At 48.6% G+C, this 9,231-nt stretch overlaps 1 protein-coding gene across 1 annotated transcript; it reads right to left on the bottom strand.

The window, feature by feature from the left end:
* Positions 1-1,700: 1,700 nt before the first annotated feature.
* NEFL (neurofilament, light polypeptide) lies at positions 1,701-6,477 on the bottom strand. The gene is made up of 4 exons (XM_014943150.1): positions 5,377-6,477; positions 4,623-4,747; positions 3,341-3,666; positions 1,701-2,290 (listed from the first exon to the last, which is right to left on the bottom strand). Exons 1-4 carry the CDS (start codon positions 6,427-6,429, stop codon positions 2,112-2,114), a joined length of 1,683 nt encoding a protein of 560 aa, XP_014798636.1. The 5' UTR covers positions 6,430-6,477; the 3' UTR covers positions 1,701-2,111.
* Between the last annotated feature and the right edge of the window lie 2,754 nt (positions 6,478-9,231).

Genomic DNA, 9,231 nt, shown 5'->3' with positions numbered 1-9,231 from the left:
ATCCTGTGTAAAAATCCATCCAGCTGAATGTCACTGCAAAAAGCTTCGTGTAAAAATCCATCCAGCTGAATGTCACTGTGAAAAGCTTTTAGTGCAGCCACGCCACGCCTGTTTTAATGTGGGCTTCCATGGCCTTAGTTTATTTAAAATGGTTAAATTTGCAGCATTAGTCTAGTACTTGCCCTTGGCACAAGGTTTAATTCTAGCCCTCAACTTTAGCTAATTAAAAATACATAAGCTCAGAGTACAGGACGCTGACACAGCTTTCAGAATGGTCAGGCTTTGGTGCTTTTTGTGCCTGATCCCAGATTAGACCTTTGTCTGACTCACACTCAACACTTTGAAAGGCCCTGATGATTGCTCAGTGGAGGATGAGCCTCTCCAGTCCACTGTGGACTGGCTTAAGATGGCACCTGAGGAAGGCAGCTCCTCTCCCTTGCTCTAACACCTCACCACAGCTTTTTCCTTTTATTAAAAAAATAAACTCCACGTCTCAGCTGCATCTGCAGCCACTCTTCCCTTCCATCACTGAACTGTTGAACACTGGCAGGAAGTTATTTGGTGTCTAACACCCGTGTTTACATTTTGCTCCCGTATTGGTTTATTAAAACTTCTTTTTTCAGAAGGGAGCTTGTGTGTACAACAGCCCAGTGACCCCCAGCACATTCCCCCCCCGGTGTATTTTTACCCTTTTAAGATTTCCCTCTGATATTTTAGAGTCCCTTCAAGTTTTCTCCACCTATTATTCCCCCAAGGATATCAGGTAGAGACAGAAACCAGCATCCACTCTTCCCTTCCATCACTGAACTGTTGAACACTGGCAGGAAGTTATTTGGTGTCTAACACCCGTGTTTACATTTTGCTCCCGTATTGGTTTATTAAAACTTCTTTTTTCAGAAGGGAGCTTGTGTGTACAACAGCCCAGTGACACCCAGCACAAAGCTACCAGCACAGTCCCACCCTGGTGTATTTTTACCATTTTAAAGATTTCCATCTGATATTTCAGAGTCCCTTCAAGGAGTTTTCTCCACCTATTATTCCCCCAAGGATATCAGGTAGAGACAGAAACCAGCATCCCATATCCTGTTACACAGGCTCGAGGGACGAGTGTGACACCCCTTTATCAACCTTTGAAGTATTTTTTCAGAAGGGAGCTTGTGTGTACAACAGCCCAGTGACACCCAGCACATTCCCACACCGGTGTATTTTTACCATTTTAAGATTTCCATCTGATATTTTAGAGTCCCTTCAACACCTCACCACAGCTTTTTCCTTTTATTAAAAAAATAAACTCCACGTCTCAGCTGCATCTGCAGCCACTCTTCCCTTCCATCACTGAACTGTTGAACACTGGCAGGAAGTTATTTGGTGTCTAACACCCGTGTTTACATTTTGCTCCCGTATTGGTTTATTAAAACTTCTTTTTTCAGAAGGGAGCTTGTGTGTACAACAGCCCAGTGACACCCAGCACAAAGCTACCAGCACAGTCCCACCCTGGTGTATTTTTACCATTTTAAAGATTTCCATCTGATATTTCAGAGTCCCTTCAAGGAGTTTTCTCCACCTATTATTCCCCCAAGGATATCAGGTAGAGACAGAAACCAGCATCCCATATCCTGTTACACAGGCTCGAGGGATGAGTGTGATACCCCTTTATCAACCTCTGAAGTGCATTAGTGACACACGACACACACAAGGAATCTGTGTAAGCATTTCTGCAACTTTATTGACTAGCTTTATTGCACATACTTATTGAAGCCTCCATTATTTTACCCACCCAAGGTTTCCATAATTATTTTAAATGCAAGTTAAAGACAACTTTCATTCCCATGACTTATTTTTTTTTTTTTCCCCCCTTTTTAAATTTTAAGGTTCCAAACCACCCAAGAAAGACATAACCCCTGAACTCATACGTGTAGACCATGCGGCATTCAGGGAGCAAGCCAGTGGGTGCTCTGCAAGCAAACTGATACTCTGCACGGAGAGAAACATCAGAATCATTAACTTTAAACCTCAGTGGTCACTGAATTAAATATGTGAGACTGCAATTTTAGCTGAGTCAATCATCATTTATTCTGCTGACCTGATGAGAAAGCTATACTGCCTAAAAATCAAGCCTTCTTCTTCACTTCACCCTCTTCTTTTCCTGCTGCTTCTTTCTCTTCCTTCTCCTCCTCACCAGTTTCCTCAGCAGTTTCCTGAGACTCCTCTCCTTCTTCAGCTGCTGTTTCTTCCCCTTCTCCTTCCTCTTCCTCACCCTCTTTGGCTTCTTCAGATTCTTCCTTAGCACCTTTGAAAAATAAAAAGAAACATTTCATATCTAGGTACTGCTCCTAATCCCAATTTGACAGGAGCCAGCATCCTGCATCCTTCAACCCCACTCACCTGGATGGCAGAAAGCTGAACAGGATGGGGCTGGCAAGTGATTTTGCATGGAATGGCAAATGATTTTGCATGGAAGCAGTGACATTTACCTAGGGCTGCTGAGGGAGACCAACAAAACTACACAACAAACTTATCCTAGATTTAAGAGGAATTGGCTGTGGACTCATTGCTTTAAGCCCTATCCTAAGAGTTGAGTTTAAAAAGGAGTGTTGCTGTTGCTCTCCCACTGACTCTTCAGCTATCATTTCATTGTAATTAATCTTTACACTAACAAACTCCTAGGTCAATGGTAACCAGTGCATTTCAGATACGTTTAGGTTAAGTCTTTCAGATCTGAGCAACTGAAGTTGGGAAAAGTGACTCCAGGTAACTTTCCTTTTACTTTTTCTTTAAAATGCGAGTTTGGTAAATAAATTACAGGGCAGCAAGGAACTGATATATTTTGCTTGAACAAGAAAACTACCTAGACTTCAGGCAATATATATTGCTATCCATTGAACCCAACAGTGACACCCACAGACATCATCTGATGTTCCTATTATCAGGAGCCACTCTCTGGGAATTAGTATTTAGCTCAGGATGTCCTTGTTCCTTATTTTTGAGGATGTCTGCAATAGCTAAGCACTGCTTGCTGCCATATGAATAGAACATTACACGCAATTAAAGTATCATCATTCTATTTTTGGAAACCTGAATGGCAGAACACCCAGTGATTTCTCAAGAGAGTACTGTCAGTCCTATAATCTGCCTGATACTGAACCTTTACCTTACCTTCCATCCAACACTCAGACTTTCCTGCTTAAATGCTGTGGGCTTAACCCCACCCACGCCCCTTTGCTCAGGTAAGCAGACAATGAGAGGGGTCTAAATGATAAGTCATCAGGATTTCTGGGTTTTACCCCATATGAGCAGGGTGAAGCATGAAAGAGAGGGATTTGAAAGTAACCAGAAGTACCTTCCTCTTCCTCCTCCTCTTCAGCCTCTTCACCTCCTGCTTCTTCCTCACCTTCCTCTTTCTCCTCCTCCTCACCTTCTTCTGCAGGGGCTGCCTTGGCTTCTCCTGCTTTAGCGGCCTCAATTGTTTCCTCTATTTCAATCTGTTCTTCCTGGACGTGACTGGAGTAGTAGGTGGGGAAGGAACGGGTTGTCATTAAGTAGGAGCTGGACTGGAGACCGCTGAAGGCAGACCTGCCAAAAGTTGGGGCAGCCTGGGTGTAGCCACTGGTGATGCTTCCAACGCTTGTGAAACTGAGTCGGGTCTCTTCACCTTCCAGCAGTTTCCTAGCAGAAAAAGAAAAAAGAAAAAAAAAAGCAAAGACAAATGACTTAATTATGCTGCAACAGTAATTCAGCAGATTCAGCTACAGACCAAGATCCTATGATGCTCTGAGCAGCACAAGCCCTGGAAATTGCATACTCCAGAGTGCAAAAACTAGTCCATAATGAATAATTACATGGCAATGCCACCCTGTCTTCTTGGAATGATTTAGAAGTTCCAGAGGTGTGCATTACTGCTGAATTAATACTCTTCCTCGTAGGAGAAAGAATGGGGAAAACTCCCCTAGGATTAGGTTCCTAAAGCAGGTGAAGTTAGAGGTGCATTTTGGGTTGCAGGGAACATTGCAGATGCAATGATTTGATGCTAGATTTAGCTATTAGCTGAGCTTTGTAGCCACTTACTCAATATTCCCCCTTGTGGCATTCCTAGAAACTCTTTCAGCATTTATAAATTCTGACAGTATCTGGGACAAACTGTTCAATAGCTATTTAGGAGCAATTCTGCTGTAAAATATTTACTTTCCTGTAGATTGCTTCTGTGACTTAGAAACACAGCCTGTTCTTAAAAGCGTGTAAGGGATTTCCAATTTTGAGGACACAGCCATCTGTATGATGAAGTTCCACTGATAAAAAAAAAAATCTCTTCACTTTAAGTACAGAACAGGTATTTTTCTGTAAAGACTGAGAACTGAGATCATATTGCCAAACAGAGTTTTTTTTGCATATACATACATGCTATTCTATTCACAAAGCTTGCTACACATTAAAAATTTTGCTTAAAGCAAGTATTTTCCCTCAAAAGCCCTGCTTCTTCCAATAGAAAGACAATGGGAAGACCTGATTAAACTCTATCTACAAAAATTTATGCTGGAGGAATGATAAATAGAATGAATTCTCTTGAAGAGAGAATGGGAACCTGCTCTGAGTTCTGACTTATTGAAACATTCCCCCCATCATACCTATACGCTGCAATTTCGATGTCCAGGGCCATTTTCACATTGAGCAGATCTTGATATTCCTTCAAGTATCGAGCCATTTCGCTCTTTGTGGTTCTCAGCTCATTCTCCAATTTGTTGATTGTATCCTGTTGGAAGTAAGAATATTGACAACATAAAACTCTTAATCCCCCCATGTCTAGCAATAATACCTTCCAAGGAATTTCTCCAATCCTATTAATTTAATCTTGCTCTGGCAGACAAGAGAAAACGAACAGCTCCGACCCCACCCTCAGCCAAAAAGGCACCATTTACCAAATCCCACCTTCCCTGGCAGGGTTTTCCCATCTATCTACACATTATTATTCCATCCCCACTTAAATGTTTCCCACCCCTATGCCTACATCTTATTACTTCACCCCTACTTAATGTTTCCCACCCCTATATCTACACCTCATTATTCCATCCCTATTTAACATCAAGAGCCCAGTTTTCTGCTATCCAAGGACTAAGCACACGTGAGATTTTAGTTTTTTGTTTTGGTGCTTTTTCTAGTTGCAGCTTAGGGCTATGTGTTTTATGATGGATTTCACTTAAGCATTTACCAGCGTATCAATAAACGATATATCATGCTTTGTAGCTCTGTGGCACTTTGCATGATGATTTTAGGATACTTCATCGTTTAGATGAGTACTGTAGGTGGGGAATATGTGAGCTAGAAGCAATGTCCCCCTTTCCAAGGTGCCCCCCGCGGCCCCGGCTCCCCGCCCCCCCCCACCTGCAGGGCGGAGATGTCAGCGCTCTGTTTCTCCTCCAGCTCCTGCAGCTGCTTCTCCAGCGCTTCGTTCATCCCGCGGGTGGCTTCGATCTCCAGCGTCTTGGCCTTGAGCAGCCGGCGGCTCTCGGAGACCTCGTCCTTGGCGGCGCGGACGGCGTCGGTGTTCTTGGCGGCGCTCTCGCTGAGGACGGTGAAGCGGCTGCGGAACCACTCCTCGGCGTTCTGCATGTTGCGGGCCGCCAGCTTCTCGTACTGGGCGCGGATGTCCCGCAGGGCGGCGGAGAGGTCGGGTTTGGCCGACACGTCCATCTCCACCGAGAGGTGCGCGTATTGGATCTGCGCCTGCAGCTCGGCCAGCTCCTCTTCGTGCACCTTCTTGAGGAAGGCCAGCTCGTCCAGCAGGCTGTCCACCCGCTTCTCCAGCTCCGCCCGCGCCAGCGCCGCTTCGTCCGCGCCCTTCCGCACCTCCAGCAGCCGGGCCTCCGCGTCCTCCCGGCTCAGCACCTCCTCCTCGTAGCGGGCCTGCAGCCCCCGCAGGGTCTCCTCCAGGCTCTCCCGCTCGCCCTGCAGCGCCTGCTTCTCGCTCGTCGCCTCCTCGGCCGCCAGCCGCAGTTCGCGGATCTCCTGCTCGTAGAGGGCTCGGAAGCGGGAGGGCTCGGCGTGCTTCTGCCTCAGCACCAGCAGCTCGGCTTCCAGCACCTTGTTCTGCTGCTCCAGCTCATGCACCCGCTCGATGAAGCAGGCGAAGCGGTCGTTGAGGTCCTGCAGCTGCGCCCGCTCCTGGCTGCGGATGGACTTGAGGTCGTTGCTGATGGCGGCCACCTGGCTGAGGTCCAGGCTGTCCACCGAGTGCAGGAGGGAGCCCGAGGCGCTGGAGGTGGCGTAGCTGCGCCTCACCGACACCGAGGAGACGGGGGCCGACAGGCTGGAGTAAGCCGAGCGCCCCGAGCTGTAGCCGCCGCTGCTCCGCATCGCCGAGACGTGGAGCCGCGGGCTCTCGGTGTACCGCCGCTTGTAGGAGGGGAAGAACGGGTCGTAGCCGTACGAGCTCATGGCTGCTGTATCGGGGGGCCAGCGGCTGCTCTGCGGACCTGCCGCTGACAGAGAGCCCCTATTTATGGGCGGGGAGGGCGGGCAGGCGCAGCCGCCAGGCGGGGCTAGGCCGGGCTGAGGCGGGGAGGAGCATCGCCGCTGCCGCGCCGAGGTTCGGCCCGCTCCGAGCCGCACCAGGGACCGGGGGGATGCGGTTGGGCGGGTCGGTGCTCCACGGTAGCCTCCTGTGGCACGGCCCCGTCTCTGACCTGCCTCACGCCGCCATCGCCTCAGGCCCGCCTTGGGTCCCCTTCGGGTCCACCTCAGTCCCTCCTCGGGCCCCCTTCTGGTTCACTCGGGCTCCTTTCGGGTCTACCTTAGTCCCGCCTTGGGCCCCCTTCGGGTCCACTCGGGCCCCCTTCGGGTCTACCTCAGTCCCGCCTTCGGGTCCACTCGGGTCCCCTTCGGGCTTACCTCAGTCCCGCCTTGGGCCCCCTTCGGGTCCATTCGGGCCCACTTCGGGCTTACCTCAGTCCTGCCTTCGGGTCCACTCGGGCCCACTTCGGGTTTACCTCAGGCCTACCTGCTGCCCCTGCCCCAACCTGCCAGGGTTGTGCATAGCACCCTTCATAACACAGGAAATTTCATCTCAACATGAGGAAAAAACTTACTTATTTTGAGGGTGATGGAGCACTGAGGACAGACTGCCCTGACAGGGTGGGGAGGCTTCTTCTCTGGAGGTAGTCAAAATCCACCTGGATGTGTTCCTGTCCAACCTGCACCAGGTGACCCTGCTTTGGGAGGGGCTTGGACTAGATGATTTCCAGAGGTCCCTTCCAGCTCCTGCTGTGCTGTGATTTTTCTCCCATCCTCCATAAGCTGCCCTGGCAGAAACCCTGATGAGGTTTTTTGCAAACCCCGTATTGTGGCTGGGGTCTCTAGTCGTCTCTGACCTGCCTCACGCCGCCATCGCCTCAGGCCCGCCTTGGGTCCCCTTCGGGTCCACCTCAGTCTCGCCTTGGACCCCCTTCGGGTCCACTCGGGCTCCCTTCGGGTCCACCTCAGTCCCTTCTCGGGCCCCCTTCGGGTTCACTCGGGCTCCTTTCGGGTCTACCTTAGTCCCGCCTTGGGCCCCCTTCGGGTCTACCTCAGTCCCGCCTTCGGGTCCACTCGGGTCCCCTTCGGGCTTACCTCAGTCCCGCCTTGGGCCCCCTTCGGGTCCATTCGGGCCCACTTCGGGCTTACCTCAGTCCTGCCTTCGGGTCCACTCGGGCCCACTTCGGGTTTACCTCAGGCCTACCTGCTGCCCCTGCCCCAACCTGCCAGGGTTGTGCATAGCACCCTTCATAACACAGGAAATTTCATCTCAACATGAGGAAAAAACTTACTTATTTTGAGGGTGATGGAGCACTGAGGACAGACTGCCCTGACAGGGTGGGGAGGCTTCTTCTCTGGAGGTAGTCAAAATCCACCTGGATGTGTTCCTGTCCAACCTGCACCAGGTGACCCTGCTTTGGGAGGGGCTTGGACTAGATGATTTCCAGAGGTCCCTTCCAGCTCCTGCTGTGCTGTGATTTTTCTTCCATCCTCCATAAGCTGCCCTGGCAGAAACCCTGACGAGGTTTTTGCAAACCCTGTATTGTGGCTGGGGTCTCTAGAAGCCCAGCGCCTCAGTGAGGCTGGGGTGCACACAGCCCTCCCTGCACCTCAGCCACCCCCAAAGTGCATGCATGAATAATGTGTTTTGGGGTGGTTTTTTCCTTCAGTTTGCAGTTTTCTCAAGGTGTCCGTGCTCATCAAGTGTCTGCTGTCCTCACCATGTTTTTTTTGTTGCAAGTGATTTCTAATAACCAGGTAATTACATGAATGAAGAAACAATTACAGGGCGTGGTTCGTAGTCCTAGCAGAATACATGAATACTTAATTATCTAGCTTTGCTGATTCTGTTCCTTGAAATTTTCTAGAGGCAAGTCTGTTGGGGACTTGGGCCACAGGGACTGAATATTTATCCCCGCCTAATCTGGCTCATACAGAGACTAAAACTGGACAGATGCATTGCAGCAACCTCTGACCCAGGCTATTAGCCACTGGTTGGTTAAAACAAAGCAGTATTTATGCTGTAGGACTATTTAAGCTAGGAATATATTGAGCACAGACTTCATTGGATGCTCAAAAAGGCTATGATAATTTGTTTCACTGAGTCAGAAGGGAAAATTTAGCACAAAACAAACCCTTTAAAATTTTCTTGAGGGAGGAGTAAACATAGGGACAGGTTGGGGGACACTTCAACCCACAGAGAGAGAAACCACAAAAACGTGTAGTTTCTTCCTAAAGAAAGGGGAAAGACTTAGTAATATACATAAATTAATAGGTATGCTTGTCACTAATTGCAATGGTACTTAAATATTTCTGGCACAAAGATGTCTTTGCTTAATACAGGTCATCTACTAGATGTAGAGCAGGGTTGATTTAATCGTGTTTCCTAGTGTCTTCTAGTGATCTCACATAGAACATTACCTGTTGTGTGGTATCATTTCCATAGGTTTCAGGGTATTTGAATGTGAGGGATATTAAGCTGTGGAGGGCAATGGTCTATCAGATGTACAAAGCTACAGTCTCTCTTCATCTGAGCTCATGCTAGATGGAATGAGCTGTACTAAGAGCTAGTAGAGGTTTATGCATCACTACATCACAATAGAGCCGATGAAATATTTTATTTTGTAAATCTGAAATGTCCCCGTGAAGATCAATGGAATTGCTCTCAATTTACAAGCACTGCAAATGAGGCCTCTACTCAAAATTTCATTCAAAATTTGTGATTTA

Source organism: Calidris pugnax, unplaced genomic scaffold (assembly GCF_001431845.1).
Source record: "Calidris pugnax isolate Ruff unplaced genomic scaffold, ASM143184v1 scaffold88, whole genome shotgun sequence".
Lineage (NCBI taxonomy): Eukaryota > Metazoa > Chordata > Aves > Charadriiformes > Scolopacidae > Calidris > Calidris pugnax.
The sequence above is the reverse complement of the archived record's forward strand: the minus strand, read 5'-3'. Positions and strand labels throughout refer to the sequence as shown.

Excerpts from the sequence above, each read along its gene's own strand:
- NEFL (XM_014943150.1), bottom strand. The coding sequence starts at position 6,429 with ATGAGCTCGTACGGCTACGACCCGTTCTTCCCCTCCTACAAGCGGCGG. Across the intron at positions 4,748-5,376 it reads CTGACATCTCCGCCCTGCAG|GATACAATCAACAAATTGGA; the intron begins GTGGGGGGGGGC and ends TACTTCCAACAG. Across the intron at positions 3,667-4,622 it reads ATCGAAATTGCAGCGTATAG|GAAACTGCTGGAAGGTGAAG; the intron begins GTATGATGGGGG and ends TTTTTCTGCTAG.